The sequence below is a fragment of the Meles meles genome, chromosome 8 (assembly GCF_922984935.1).
Source record: "Meles meles chromosome 8, mMelMel3.1 paternal haplotype, whole genome shotgun sequence".
Taxonomy (NCBI): Eukaryota; Metazoa; Chordata; class Mammalia; order Carnivora; family Mustelidae; genus Meles; species Meles meles.
Window position 1 is genome coordinate 73,833,881 of NC_060073.1, and position 16,689 is coordinate 73,850,569.

The window sequence follows — 16,689 nt, forward strand, 5'->3', positions numbered from 1 at the left end:
CTTCACATATGCCTTTTTTTTTTTTTTATGGTCAGAGATGGCATATGATTTATCTTTATCTTCCTTGAGGGATCAGCAGTACGGTGTTTTCTGTGTATGAGCTGCCCAATAAATAAATGACTGTTGAGCAAATAAAGATAGACAATGTAATATTTAATCAATATTTGAGTTTCCTTTTAATCCAGTGATTAAAAGTGGATAAAAGAACTCTGAAATTGATACTTAATGCATATTTCTTCTTTTTTTTAATCCTTGTAGTCACCTAATTATCCATGTTCACTGGGGATACAGTTTCAGAAAATTTTAACTTAAACTATCCAGTTAGTAATTTTATGCCTTCTAGCAAAACTTTTACAGCAGTATTAATTAGCAACATTGACTACTTGGAGTTTATGTTCTCTGCCATTGTGGAGGTGAAATAGAGATGAATAACTTTTGCACTGTTTAATTCATTCCAAAGTACTCCAGTATTGATGTTTTAAATTAAACTACACAAATAATACATAAATTTATACTTGTAAAATTTTTAAAATATATAATATAGAGAGTAAAAGGTTATATTCTTTTTATGCATCTTAACCCATTCGACTTTATTAGGTAGCCTACTATCAAGTGTTTTGGATGTATCTTTTTGACCACTTTCTATGTAACATTTTATATGTATATACTAAATAACATTTTTACATTTTGTCACTAATTATATTTCAGCATTGATATTTAATATAGCCAGTAATGTTACATTTAATCATTATTGAGATTATTTCTGTAGAATTCCTTCTTTTATTTGACAGTGTTTCTTATCAGATCTTTCTATAGCAGACCAACCTAATAGTTGGTCTTGTAGTCTTAAAGTTAAAAAAGAAAAGGTTCCTTTTGAATCTTTGCAAGAATAAGTTCCACATCAGTAAGTATTACAAAACAATAAGCAAATATAGTAATAGTAGTAGCAGGCTAGTAATCTAGGGCAAATTCAGGGTTTAAAAAAAATTTTTTTATTCTCAATGTTGATGAAATCATTTTTTATTTATGTTATTAGTGACAATTCATTTTATTTTTCTATTGTGATTTCTTTTTTAGATTAGAATTTTCGAATTACTTAGAATAATTCATTCTATTTTTTCTGTTGTGATTTCTAATAACATTAGCATTAAATAAAATAATAATTGGTAGAATTTCAGAATTAGAAGACATTAAATCAGACAATTATGAAGATAATTTACTTCCAGGCTCTTGTTTAACAACAAAATTGAACCCTAAAGTTAAATGATTTACTCCAGGTTGGGAGTGAAGTTACAACTGTGAATCATTCAAATCGAGGTTCTTTCCACTATACCACGCACTGCCTTCAAGAAATGTTTTGAAGATTTATAAAGTACTACATCTTTTATATCCCATTATGTTTACCAAATAAAAACTGTATATAAAAAAGTAGGAAACAAAAGTTTTCATTGTTTTCAGCTTAATGGAGAACATAATGATATAGCACATGTACCTATTAGATTTTTATGCTGATGTCAAATGGTACGGTGCTCTTAAAGATTTCTTAACTGTATGAATGATAAAAAACAGGAACATCAGCTATAATTAAAAGTCTAATATTATGATATTTACTTGTGGGAATTTAATGCAATGTAACTAAGATTAACAATATTTCGAGTGTCAGTAAATGTATTTTTAAGGGTGAACATGCAACAAAATGATACTGAAATCTCCTCACAGAGCTGCAAACTCTTCCAAAAATGGTTTACTAGTGACATCTACTGGTGTAGTATGGTAATAAAAATAAAAGTATCTCCTGGAAGTAATTTCATAGAAATTAAGTGTGAGACAAAGAATCTTTGTGGGCAGAATTGTTTTTTTTTAAACTATCATTTACACTTACAATTTAAAAAAAGTTGTGTTTGTGGGTTCCCCCTCCCGTTGGCATTTGACCAAATATATTTTTCTCATAACAGTATTAAACTTTATACTTTCTTATCCACAGTGTGTAATTCCAGCCTGAACCTCTTTAATACTTTTTTTTTTTTTAAAGATTTTATTTATTTGAGAGAGAGAGTGAGCAGGGGGGAGGTCCAGAGGGAGAGGGAGAGGGAGAAGCAGACTACCTGCTGAGCAGGGAGCCCAATGCAGGCCTCATCCCAGGACCCTGGGATCTTGACCTGAGGCAAAGGCAGACGCTTAACACACTGAGCCACCTATGTGCCCTATAATAAGTTTTGTGTCACCTAAGTTTTTTGATATGATGCTGCAGTTTTTTCCTTCCTCTTTCCTGAACCTTGCACATAACCTTGCAAATGTACAAAGTCAATAACTACGGTTGAGTCATACCAGGTATTTACACCATTTATAGCCTAATAGAAAAGTCTATGTGTACATGAGTTATATTCATTGTATTTATGCATACTCAAAAATAATATATATTGTTATATAAATTACATATATATAATATATAACTTTATATTAGAGGATGATTTCATTAGGAGGGGAAATGACTTTGGGTTCCCCACCACCACCCATGGAATTGATTTTCTGCACTATAAAATATAGAGAAATAAGCTACACTCAATCCTTGGTTATTTTCTCCCTTGGCACTTATTTCCTAGATTGTATCTAGTTCTATGGATTTAAGATCTACTTATAGAAGAATCACCCTCTTCTTGACACCCAAACCTGGACAGCAGCCGCTTGCTTCATTAACAGTTCCATATGTAGATAACATTCATCTCAAACTTACCAGGTGTAAAATAAAACTTTGATTTTCTCCTCGCATCTGTCCCTCCCATAGTGTTTCCTCCACTTCAGTAAATGGACATTGTATACTTATGCTTGCTCAAGTCAAAAATACTTGAATAATTTGTAAATTTTCTCTGTCTCTTGTCCACTTTCAAACCATCAAGAAATTCCACCAATTCTGCTTTTGAAATACATTTGGAGTCTTAGTAACCTTTCTCTACCTCTACCACTTAATGATCCAGCAAGGCCACGTCATCTTTCCACTCCTAATTAGCCTCTTTGCTGTTAACCTTGCCTTCCTGTGGTTCGTTTTCCAATGAGCAGCCGGAGATTATCTTAAAATTTAAGACAGGTTTTGTCATTCTTCTGCCCAGAGCCATCCACAATTTTTTTGTTTGTTTGTTTTGTTTTGTTTTTGTTTTTGTTTTTTTACTGTGCCTAACTACAAGAACTGTAGACCACACCTTCCCTCCTCCACGTGACTGTGACCTTTCCTACCCAGGCTTCGCTCCAGCTAGAGTAACCTACTTCCGTGTTCTCCTTCCCTGCCAGGCAGACTCCTCATCAGGGGCTTTGTGCTTGCTCTTCCTTCGATCAGATACTCTTCCCTCCATTCTGTAAGGCTTTCGATCACATCCTCAAATTTCACCTTGTTGGAGAGGCCCTTCTGGACTACACTACATAAAATAAGCAGGCCCAACCCCATCGGTTTCTCCTGTTCCCCTGTGTCGTGTTTGCCATAGCACTCATCACCACCTGACATATTTACTTGTTTCGTGGTACCTTTCCCTGACCTAGAATGTCAGCTGTATGGAAACAGAGATTTCATGTTGTCTGCTGTTACCTCCTTAGCACTGAAACTAGTGTGTACACATAGTAGGCATTCAGTCAGTATTTGTTGAGGAAATCCGTGAGCCTTAAGACCTGAATGCAGAAAGTAATTTGATTTGCATTATAATAACCGAATCTGTTAAATAGTGAGGCACCTTCTAATGGGGTTTGTTCTGTATAAATCTTTCTGCGTGTACCATACTTTTTACATTTAACTCCGATTATGATAGTGTTTCATAGTTAGGCTAAAGCTCAGACAATACTCTTGGTATCAAAATGCAGGGCGATATTACTATTTTAAAGATTCTTTTTAGGGGAATAATTACTTTTTTGTTCTTTTGACATAGACATCTGACCCTCAATTACATTAACAGACCTTATACACATGAATGGAAAGAAGAATAGCCCCTTTTGAATTCGGGCTAAGACTTTATCAACATGAAGTGCTTCCCACAGGGTTCTGCTGAAAGAACCAAACTTCCATCATAATGAAATTGCAAATTCATTTGTACATGCCCCTTTTTATTTGAAAGCTACTTTTTGATGTTTGGTCTGCAATTAGATTTATTGTTTAAGGTCACAAATACGCAATCCTGACTAGACCAAGTTGTCAGAATCCTTTATCTATTCAGCATTGCACAAAGATAAATGGCTATCTCTTAACAATAGCATACCAAAGCCAAAATTTGTTCCCACTTGTATATAATCTTTAATCAATCTGCTGCTTTCTGTTTTCCAGTCAATAGACGCCTAGCCTTACCCCCTTCACCACCCCACCTATCTAGAAATTGCCCAATTATGGGTTTTAAATTACTGAGAAACACTTTCTTCAGATGGAAAAAGATAACATTCAGATTTAAGAATGTTAATGCTGTAATTTTCCCATGCATATTTTTTAGCTTTACATAGAAATTATTTTGCCTTTACCCTCATTCTGTGTGGGGTGAATAATTATGTAGTATGTTAGCTAAATTCTGTGATTACATTTCTCACTGTTAACATGACTGCAGAGTATATCATGTTGCTTAATTAAAATGAATTCTTAAGTGTTTTTAAAGAGTTCTGTGTGCATGAATTAAATTCTTTTCTGAGATTCTGTATGTACTTTCTACATTTACACTTTTTTCAGAAGAGACTTCTTATATTTTTATGTATTTCCTTTGTGACCTTTCATATAAAAGGTATACTGAGAGAATTGCCCAGTTAGATTTGAGGCTATACATTTTATCCAAGAATATCCAGTGTCTAAAATTAACATACATTTGGGTATTATCAATCTCTGTAATTCTCCAAGGGATTCTGATACTAGATATCCAAGAATTCTTCAGCAACTTGGTCATACTTATAAAGCAGACCATTAAGGCCAGTATAGTAATGTCCCTATTTTAAAATCTTGTTTAAATATTTTTTGCAGATCTGAGAATCTTTTTTTTCTTAATTGTCATGTGGTTTGAACCTTCCCTAAATTAAAAGGAATACACTGTTTCAGAAGGAGGTATAAGAGAAAACTAAAGCTTTTAAGTCAGAGGAACTTTTTAATTTTTTCCCTAAATTCTGACTACGATTTATTTTGTGACCTCTTGGAAATTGCTGCATTTTCCCTGGGTAGGGGGGCGTCTGGGGAGGGGAGACCCTGCCCAGCTATGGAATATAGAAATACCTGTTCATGGAGGTGTGATGTAATTAAATGAAACAACACATATAAGGTGCCCAAAACATTGCCCAGCAATAGTAAATACTCAATAAATATTATTTGAACTCCTGCGTCTGTGCCCTCCCCTTACCCACATTCTTTCCCTCTTGCTATGTTATCCGTTCTCATTGGGCTTACTTGGAAGTTAAAACTGTTGAAATAAACTTGAAGCCTTTTTGTGCCTGCCAACTCTACGTTGCTCTGTATTCACTGAATTAGTAAGTAGGGAGAAGTCAGGACCTTGAATTGACCTATTCATAATACCCAGCAGGTGTATGTGGCCTTTTCTTCTCAGCAAATTGCTCCCCCAGGGATTAGGTAAAATGAATATTCCACTCATTTTAAGTCCACATGGAGCCCTTAGAAGGTGTACTTAAATCTCTCTTGGACCTACAAATATGAGAGTTGAGCCTTAAATTACGTTAATTTGACATAGGAAATTTAATCATCTCATGTAAGATGGCTTACTTCATTGATTTATTGCATTTGTATTGCTGAGATCACTGTCCTTAAAGTTTCGCCTTCTAAAAGTAATCAGTTGCAGAATAAATTTTAATAGCTGCTTAATATGCTACTTTATATCTGAAAAATTGGTACTTTATTATAAATTTTTATTGTTTTAGGTGCAAAGATGGGTTGAAAGGATTTACATTCTCCGCTCTTAGGTAAGTAGCTTATTTACCTTTATTTTAAGAGAGAATTTGCAAGTTAACTTTATCAAAAAGTAATATTATCACACATAATTATAATAGATGTTTATCAACTCAGTTTTCTAGTTGAAAGTAATTGCAGAAGTCACGAAGTCACTTCTATGATACTGTATTAGAAGACTAATTTATTGGATTTCTTTTCTCCTAAAAATCAGTCAGTCAACAACTACTTTTTTTTTTTTTAAGATTTTTAAAATTTATTTATTTGACATGAGGGAGAAGGGAAGGGAGATGGCAAGCACAAGCAGAGGCCGCTGCAGACAGGGGAGAAGCAGGCTCCCCACTGAGTAGAGAGCCTGATTTGGGGCTCAATCCCAGGACCCTGCGATCATGACCTGAGCCAGAGGCAGACACTTAACAAATTGAGCCACCCAGGTGCCCCTCAACAAATACTTTTTGGACTGATTGTATGCCTCATATACTGGGTGTCAAGAAAGAATTATAGGAACTCTCTCTTGAAGGAGCATTGGAAAGAGAAAGCTACACATGAAGTATGGAATTGTGTGGTACCGCATTACAGGCTTCACTAGGACAGGGCTCGTGTCAGACACATTTTGGATCATAAGCTTCACTAGAATCACTAGAATTTGCTTTTCATGCTGTACACTATCTCTTGCTGTAGTTTTTGGCAGATGATAGCAGAGAGTGTAGCAATGTTGGTTGGCAGCATTAGCATTGTATTTTATAGTTCACCAAGCATTTCTGCATAGGTTAGAAAATTTTCCCAACAGTTCTGTGAGATGGGTATTTTTATGCCCATGTAACATGAAGAAGAAATTGAGGCTTAGAATATTTGACAAATTTAATGTCACACAGTGACTTCATATACTTACTTGAAACCTAATGCTCTTCCAGTTTGAATCATAAATATTGCCTGTGGTATTCTTCTAAGTACATATAGTAGATGCTTAGTGAAGATTAAGTGTGAAGTGTTTATTATAATAGGAGGGAAAAATGAGGGTAGGCTTTGGTATACCAGAAGATTTCATATGGCTGTCTTAATAGTTTATTTTGAGAATCAAATGAGTTAATGCATGAGAAGTGTTTAGAACTGTTCATGGCACACAGTGGTCAAGAAATGTTGGCTATTATTGTTTTTATTCTTTTGAGGATAAGCCTTAAACTGCACTTGAAAGGTAGCTTTAGAGAAGCTTTAGAAGGGAAGAGGAAGAACCTTCTGGGTAGAAGTGAAGAATGTTAGCAAAAGTATGAAAATTATAAACATGAAATATGAGGTAAGAGTGGGAAAATCAAATTAATTAGTATGAAAAGCTTATTTTAAGGATTATAAGATTTTGTGGGGTTTTTTTTTGTTGTTGTTGTTGTTTTTTAAATGATGGTCAGAGCAGGGCCAGTTTATGGAAGACCTAAACAGGAAAAAAAAAAAAAAAGACAAATTTGACTCTGAAGGGTGCCTGGGTCGCTCAGTGGGTTAAGCCTCTGCCTTCCGCTCAGGTCATGATCTCAGGTTCCTGGGATGGAGTCCCACATCCGCATTGGGCTCTGCTCAGCAGGGAGCCTGCTTCCCCCTCTCTCTGCCTGCCTTTCTGCCTATTTGTGATCTCTCTGTCAAATAAATAAATAAAATCTTAAAAAAAAAAATTGACTTTGGGCAGTAGAGAGCCACTAAAGGGTTTTGAGCAGGGTAGTTGACATTGTTTCAGAAAGATTAGTCTGGCCACAGTATTTGGGATGGGCACTGTGAAAGAGAGAATCAGAAGGAAGAAAGATGAAGTGATAAGTACTGGGAGTTGGGTGACAGCAGAGGATTAAAGAGAAAGAGGCAAGGTTGTGACTGGCGTAAAAGGAAATGAAGACTGACTGACTCTTACTTTCCTTTTTCCTCTTTCCCTCTAATCCTTGCTATGAGCTGAAAACCTAAGTAAGTACCTGAAAAAAGGTGCTGTTCACAGAAAATCAGATGACGTGCGAGGAGACTAGTTTGGGAGGGGACAGATTGAGTCCACCGTGTGAATAAGAGTATCTTTGGTTGTGGAAACTCTGTGGTAACAGTAACTAAGTCATAATACACAGCAGTAATTTTTTCACATTATATTCTTCATTAAAAGATCATGAGACATTTTAGAAAACAACTTCTTGTTGTTGCAGTGGCTATTCAGGACTCTGTGTTAATGTCAGAAACTTTTAAAACAAAACCCAAAGTTGGCTTTCCTAAAGAGAAAACTTTGCCTTTCCCCCCGTGTCTCTCCATAGGCTCCCAGAATCCTTACAGAAACTCAGAATGTGTCAGATACATTTTTGTCTCTTCATCAAATCCACTTAAAATAAGGGGCTGGATTGAATTGTTTGCACTTAGAATTTACTCTGTATTATAGGAAGACATTCTGGAATAAAAGAGTATTAATTCTTGCTAATTTAGTAGAAGTTATGAGAGCAGATAGAAAGAGTTAAAGATAGAGTCAAAGGCTGAGAACCAGTTCAGGAGTCTTATGGTATACTAAACCTGCATCAACATAGTTTAATAGTTAGAAGTATATAGACAGCTTAGTGATTAAGAACCCAGGCTTTAGAGGCAGACAGTTTTTTGGGGTTCATGTAATTACTGTTCTTGGCTGCGGTCAAAGGTGTTTTCATGCTAACACTCATGGAAATGATGGCACCTGCTTCGTAGTATTGCTGTGAGGATTAAATGATTTAATATCAATACTGTCCTATCATACAGAAAATGCTCACTATTACTGTGTTTGCTCATTCTAAATGTATTAATTAAATTTTTACTATGTGCCAGACACTATACCAGTCCCTGGGGTGTAATAGCAAAAGATGTATAGATCTCAGAGACCCCACATTTTATTGGGGGATGCAAACCACGAACAAGGTGCTTCCACTACTGGGGACTCATTGGGCCTTGAAAGCACAAAGCAAGGATTGCTCACTCACTCCAGCTTGTACAGGGACAGCTTCTCCAAGGAAGTGACCTCTGATTTGAGATGGTCAGTCCTGGCCAAAAGAGGAACAGTGTTACAGACAGCGTGAGAGAGATGATTATATCTGTTCTAACACAGTTTTTGTCTTGTTTATAAAGAACAGTAGTACAGATCTTGAACTCTGCATGCACACACATGATTAAGAATCAAATTCTTTTGGAATAAGCTACCAGGACTGCACAGCTGCCACCATGTGACAGTCTCATTACATGCCAGTTATGATTTAATAAGCTAGATGTTTTACCAAGTTTGTCCGAATGAGATGGGATTTGTTGGTAGTAATAGCTTTTTCCACCTCTCTTTTCTGATTGTTGACATTTCCTTACTCTATTTGTCATAGGTCCCATGTTCTAGAACCTTAGTGTAGAATTACTGATCCCTTGTTTTTATTTGCATTTTATGGTATTTTCTTAAAGTTCAGCAGGTAAAGTTCTCTTAAGAAAGCTTAGTTAAGAGCCATGAGTCTTATAGTGCAGGCACAAACAGCAAAAATGAAAACTAGTACAGAATACTGATTGAATGATCCTTCCTCCCTCCCTCCCTCCCTTCCTTTCTCTCTCTCTCTCTCTTTCTCATTGTCTGGGAAAAAATATTCCAGTTTCGATGAGATAAGAGTAGTGTCTTTCCCCAGATATTAGGTTTTTCAAAAAAGAAATAACTAGATTAGAATAACATTGAATTTAAGGTTTTCTAATGAAATTATGTGAGAATACATGGATCTTGACCATTTTATGATTCTCATTCTTTAGTTCTCTCCATTTCCCTGAATATCTTTATATGACCTAATACTACATTGCAGCTATTATGACTCAGAGTGACATGAGATACGATTTTATACTGAAAAAATGAGGACCTCATTCAGTTGTAACTATTAGTAGAATTTAGACGAAAAACAGAATTTTTGTGATCAACTACTAGACCCAAGTAAATATTTTGCCTGCTTTTTTTGCTTGAAAAAAACGTTTAAGATGTGTAATATCTTTAAAAAGTGGTAACTTGGGGCGCCTGGGTGGCTCAGTGGGTTAAGGCCTTTGCCTTCAGCTCAGGTCATGGTCCCAGGGTCCTGGGATTGAGCTCTGCATCGGGCTCTCTGCTCAGCAGGGAGTCTGCTTCCCTTCCTCTCTCTCTCTCTCTCTCTCTCTCTGCCCACCTCTTTGCCTACTTGTGGTCTCTGCCTGTCAAATAAATAAAATCTTTTAAAAATTAAAAAAAAAAAAAGCAGTAAGTTAAAAGGGTGTATCATAAAATGGTTATGCTGTATTTTACTTGGTTAATTTGATTTTGAAATACCTGCATTATTGGGAAGCTTAGGAAGATGTTAGATTAGGAGAACCCTAAGCTCACCCCATCCCATCTTGACAACTAGATATCACTCACATCTGTGCAAATACACTAGAGAACAATCCAAAGATGGGCAGGACAAACCTCACAACTAAATGTAAAGAAGCAGCATCTGAGAGGGATGCCTGGGTGGCTCAGTAGGTTAAGCATCTGCTTTTAGCTCAGGTCATGATCTCAGGGTCCTGGGATCAAGCCCCACAATGGGCTCTCTGCTCAGTGGGGAGTCTGCTTCTTACTCTTCCTCTGTGCTTCCCTCCCCCAGTAAATAAATAAATAAAATATTTAAAGAGGGAAAAAAAAAAAAAAGAAGAAGCTGTATCTGAGAAGTTACAAAGGGTAGAAACAGTGGTTGGGAGCTGCCCACAGGATGGGAGTAGCTGTGGGTGTAGAGAGGGGAAAGAAACTGTCTCTCACACTAGGGAGCCCAAACCAGAAGACAAATCCCCATAACATCTGGCTTTGAAAACCATAAGGGCTAAATTCCATGAGTTTGTATAAACAGCAGAAGTTGGAATGTGGAGCTTAAAAGTCAGCTGACTCAGCACTGGGCAAGATGGGAGAGTGAGTGATAGGTGTGTCCCACCCTTAAAGAGACAGCAGCCGATGGTGAGCAATATAAAAATGGGAGTTTGCACAGTGCCTGGGACAAACAGGAGGAAGAACTGTTTATACTGATTTTGAGTGTGTTGGTAGACTTCTGGGAACAAAGGAGCTGGCAGGCACCATTTTCCTTCCCTGCTGTCCAGTTTAAACACAAGGCCACCTGTGGGAGGCACTGTGCAGATACTTGCTACCTAACCTGCTAGCAGTATGCCTTGCCCATGCGTTCTGCTGAGGACTGGTGCACTCCAAGCCTGCTGACCTCAGCACTGAGCTCAGGACCTTTTGCTAACACCATTGCCCTACCCCCAAGCTCTCCTGTAGTCATGCCTCCTCAGAACTTGCTGCCTGTGTCTCACTAACACCACAGAGAGCAAGGGAAGCCCACAATAGGTACATAGTCAATGAAGATGTCTGGACTGAAAGAGAAAGTAACCCAGATGCAACGCAAACAACACAAAACAGGAGATTCCCCTGAAGTGCCAGGTTCTGGTGAACAGGGGACACTGTACTGCAAAGTACTACAGGACCTCTTCCTCATGAAGCCATTACTTTCAAGAGCAGAAAGTGTAGCTGACTTTCCTAACACAGAGAAACTGATACAGAGAGATAGAAAAATGAGGAAACAGAGGAATATGTCCCAAATGAAGAAACAGGACAAAAATCACAGCAGGAGATTAAGTGAACAGAAAAAAGTAACATGTTTGATAGAGAACTTAAAATAATTATCATGAAGATATTCAGTGGACTTCAGAAAAGGGTGGAGGACATCAGTGAAACTCTTGACAGAGATTAAAAATAACATATCAGAGGTGAAAAACTCAATAAATAAAATTAAAAATACAATAGATGGAATAAATAGTAGCTACAGGAAGCAGAGGAACCTATAAGGGATGCAGAGGATAGAGTAATAGAAAGCAAACAAGCTGAACAGGTGAAATAAATAAATACTACATAATGAGAATAGCCTTAGAAAATTCAGTGATTCCATCAAGTGTAATAGCATTCACATTATAGGGATCTCAGAAGGAAAAGATAGAGAAGGTGGGGGATGGGTAGAAAATGTATTTGAGGAAGTAATAACTGAAAACTTCCCAAATCTTGGGAGGGAAACAGAGATCCTGATTCAGGGACAGAGAGATCCACCCATTAGGATTCAAACTAAGGAGGTCCACACCAAGACATATAGTAATTAAAATGGTAAAAAATAGTGATAAAGAATTTAAAGATTGTGAAAGAGAAGAAGACAGTTATATACACAGGAAACCCCACAAGGCTATCAGCTGATTTTTCAGCAGAAACTTTGCAGACCAGAAGGGACTGGTATGATATATTCAGAGTGCTCAAAGGGAAAAATCTGCAGCCACAAATATTCTACCCAGCAAGGCTGACATTCAGAATAGAAGGAATTTCCCAGACAAACAAAAGTTAAAAGAATTCATGAGCCAGCCCTGCAAGAAATGCTAAGGGGGGCTTTGTAAGAGGAAAACAAAACTCATAAGAGTAAGAAAAAGCAGGAAGCTCAAAAGCAATAAAAAAAAAAGTATTTATATAAAAATCAGTCAAGAGAAGCACAAAATAAAAGGATGTAAAATATGATACCACATATCTGAAATGTGGAGAGGAGAGGAGTAAAGAATGAGTTCAAAAATTAAACAACCATTAGCTGAACATTGACTGCTATATCCAGAAGATGTTATATATAAACCTAATGGTAACTACAACTCAAAAGCACTAATAAATTTGTAAAAAATAAAGAATAAGGAATCCAAACATTTTGCTAGAGAAAGCCAACAAATCATGAAACAAGGTAGCAAGAGAAGAGAAGAACTATAAAAATAACCATAAGTGAAGTAACAAAATGGCAATAAGTACATGCATATCAACAATTACCTTGAATATAAGTGGACTAAATGCTCTGATCAAGGCACATGGTGACAGAATGGATCAAAGCAAGACCCATGTATATGCTACCTGCCAGAGGCTCATTTTAGACCTAAAGACACATGCAGACTGAAAGTAAAGGGATGGCGAAACATTTATTGTCCAAATGGAAGTGAAAAGAAAACCTGAGTAGAGACTTATATCGACAAAATAGACTTTTATGCAAGGGCTGTAACAAGGGACAAAGAAGGACACTGTATAATCTTAAATAGTACAATCCAACAAGAAGATATAACAATTATAAATATTTATGAGCCCAACATGGGAGCACCCAAATAACTACACAAAGCAGGTAAAAACAGCATAAAGAAATATAAAGAAAATTATCAGTAGTATTACAATAATAGAGGACTTCCAACACCTCACATACATCAATGGATAGATATCCCAGTAGAAAATCAGCAAAAAAGTAGTTGTTGTTTTTTAAGATTTTATTTATTTATTTGACAGAGCACAAGTAGGCAGAGAGACAGGCAGAGAAAGGCGGGGAGGCAGACTCCCTCCTGAGCAGAGAGCCTGATGCAGGGCTCAATCCCAGGACCGTGGGATCCTGATTTGAGCTGAAGGCAGATGAGCCACCCAGGCACCCCCAAAATAGTGGTTTTTGAATGACACATGGACCAGATGGATCTGACAGATATACTCAGAACTTTCCATTCTAAGACAGCAGAATATAGATTCTTTTCAAGGGCACGTGGAACAGTCTCCAGACCAGATCACATATTAGGCCAAAAAATAAGTATCAACAAATTCAGAAAGATTGAATTAATAAAAATACATATTTTCTGACCACAATGCTTTGAAACTAGATACCAAGCACAAGAAAAAAAAAACACGAAAAGCACATAAATACATGGAAGTTAAATAACATACTACTAAACAATGAATGGGTCAACCAAGAAATCAAAGAAAAATATGTGGAGACAAATGAAAATGCAAACACAGTAGTCCAAAATCTGGGATACAGCAAAAACTGTTCTGAAAGGGAAGTTTATAGCAATATAGGCCTACCTTAAGAAGCAAGAAAAATCCTAAATAAACAACCAATCTAACCTTACATCTAAAGGAACTAGAGAAAGAACAACAAACAAGACCACAAGCCAGTAGCAGGTAGGAAATAATAAAGATTAGAGCAGAAATAAAATAGAAACTAAAAAATCAGTAGAACAAATCAGTGAAACCAGGAGCCAGTTCTTTGAAAAGATCAACAAAATCAATAAAGCTTTACCCAGATTCATAAACAAAGAGAGAGGACTCAAATAAATAAAATTAGAAATGAGAGGGGAGTAATAACAACCGACAGCACAGAAATACAAAAAAATTGTAAGAGAATGTTAACCTCTGTCCCAGCAAACAAAAGTCCAGGACCAGATGGTTTCACAGGCAAATTCTAACAAATATTTAAAGAAGAGTTAACAGCTGTTCTCAAATTGTTCCAAAAAATAGAAGAAGGAAGACTTCATAGTTCATTCTCTGAAGGCAACATTACCCTGATACCAAAGCTAGATAAAGACACTACAAAAAAGAAGAAATACAGGCCAATATCTCTTTCTGAATATAGATGCAAAAATTCTCAACAAAATATTAGCAAACTGATCCCAATGATACATTAAAAATTCATTCACCAGAATCAAATGGAATTTATTCCTGGGATGTAAGGGTGGATCAGTATTCATAAGCCAGTCAGTGTGATTCATCACATCAATATAAGAAAGAATAAAAACCAAATGATAATTTCCATTCATGATAAAAAATCCTCAACAAAGTAGGATTAGAGGGAACACCTCAACATAATAAAGGCTGTAAATGAAAAACCCACAGCTAACATAATACTCAATACTCAGTGAAAAACTGAGAACATTTCCCCTAAGGTCAGGAACAAGACAGGGATGTCCACTCTCACCACTCATATTTAACATAGTACTGGAAGTCCTAGCTACAGTGATCAGAAAAGAGGAAGGAATAAAAGGCATCCAAATTGGTAAGGAAGAAGTAAACCTTCCTCTGTTTGCATTTGACATGATACTATATATAGAAAACCTTGAAGACTCCACCAAAAAACTACTAGAACTGATAAATGAATTCAGTAAGATTGCATGATACCACATCAACATACAGAAATTCATGGTATTTTTATATACTAATAATGAAGCAACAGAAAGAAATTAAGAAAGCGATCCCATTTAGAGTTGCACCAAAAGTAATAAAATATCTAGGAATAAACTTAACCAAGAAGGTGAAAGACTTGTACCCTGAAAACTATAAAACATTGATAAAAGATGTTGATGTTTGCACACAAAACAGTGGAAAGATTGTGCTCATGGATTGGAAGAACAAATATGATAAAAGTGTCCATACTACACAAATATACACAATCTATAGATTTAATGTAATTCATATAAAAATACCAACAGCATTTTTCACAGAACTAGAACAAATAATCCTAAAGTTTGTATGGAGCGACAAAAGACCCCAAATAACCAAAGCAATTTTGAAAAAAAAAAGCAAAGTTAGAGGTGTTACAATTCTAGACTTCAAGTTATACTACAAAGCTCTATTAATTAAAACAGTATGGTACTGGCACAAAAATAGGCACATAGATCAATGGGACAGAATAGAAAACCCGGAAGTAAATTCATAATTATATGGTCAGATAATCTTGGACAAGTCAGGAAAGAATATCCAATGGGAAAAAGACAGTCTCTCCAACAAATAGTGTTGGGAAAACTGGACAGCTACATGCAAAAGAATGAAACTGGCCCACTGGCTTATATCATACACAAAGCTAAATTCAAAATGGGTTAAAGACCTAAATGTGAGACACAAAACCATAAAACTCCTAGAAGAGAGCACAGGCAGTAACTTCTCTGATATCGGACATAGCAACATCTTCCTAGGTATGTCTCCTGAGACAAGGGAAGAAGCAAAAGCAAAAATAAAACTATTGGGACTACGTCAGATAAAAAGCTTCTGCACAGCAAAGCTAATAATCAATAAAACTAAAAGACAGCCCATGGGATGGGAAAATATATTTTGCAAATGACATATCTGATAAAGGTTAGCATCCAAAATATATAAAAAACTTAAATAACTCAACACCTGAAAAACAAATAATTCAATTTAAAAAATGGGCAGAGAACATGAACAGGCATTTCTGCAAAGAAGACATCCAGATGTCCAATGGACACAAGAAAAGATACTCACCATCAGTGATCATCAGGGAAATGCCAGTCAAAACTACTGGGATGCCTGGGCAGCTCAGTTGGTTAAGCAGCTCCCTTCGACTCAGGTCATGATCCCGGCGTCCTAGGATTGAGTGCCACGTCGGGCTCCTTGCTCAGCAGGGAGCCTGCTTCTCCCTCTGCCTCTGCCTGCCACTCTGTCTGCCTGTGCTCACTCTCTCTGACAAGTAAATAATTTTTTCTTTTTTAAATCTTAAAAAAAAAAAAAAACTACAATGAAATATCATCTTAACACCTGCCAGAATGGCTTAAATCATCAACACAGGAAACAACAGATGTTGGCAAGGATGTGGAGAAATAAGAACCCTCTTGCACTGTTTGTGGGAATGTAAACTAGTGCAGCCATGCTGGAAACCAGTGTGGAAATTCCCTAGGAAGTTGAAAATGGAACTGCCCTACAATCTAGTAATTGCAGTGCTGGGTATTTATCTCCAAAATACAGAAATGCTAATTCAGAGAGATGCATGTACCCCTATGTTTATTGCAGCATTATTCACAATAGCTAAATTATGGAAGTAGCCCAAGTGTCCATCAGTAGATGAATGGATAAAGAAGAGGTTTTATATATACATATGGCTGCTTCCATAATTTAGCTATTTTATATGTATATATATTTTTATATATATTATATACTATATATTATACAT

The 16,689-nt window shown here is 36.4% G+C and overlaps 1 protein-coding gene across 1 annotated transcript in view; it reads left to right on the forward strand.

Annotated features, from left to right (window-relative positions):
* TMEM135 (transmembrane protein 135) overlaps nt 1-16,689 on the forward strand; it is a 242,098-nt gene that overhangs the window by 203,186 nt on the left and 22,223 nt on the right. The window contains exon 7 of the mRNA XM_046016049.1: nt 5,881-5,922. Within this exon, the coding sequence (XP_045872005.1) occupies nt 5,881-5,922 (42 nt within the window). The remainder of the gene's footprint in view (nt 1-5,880; nt 5,923-16,689) is intronic.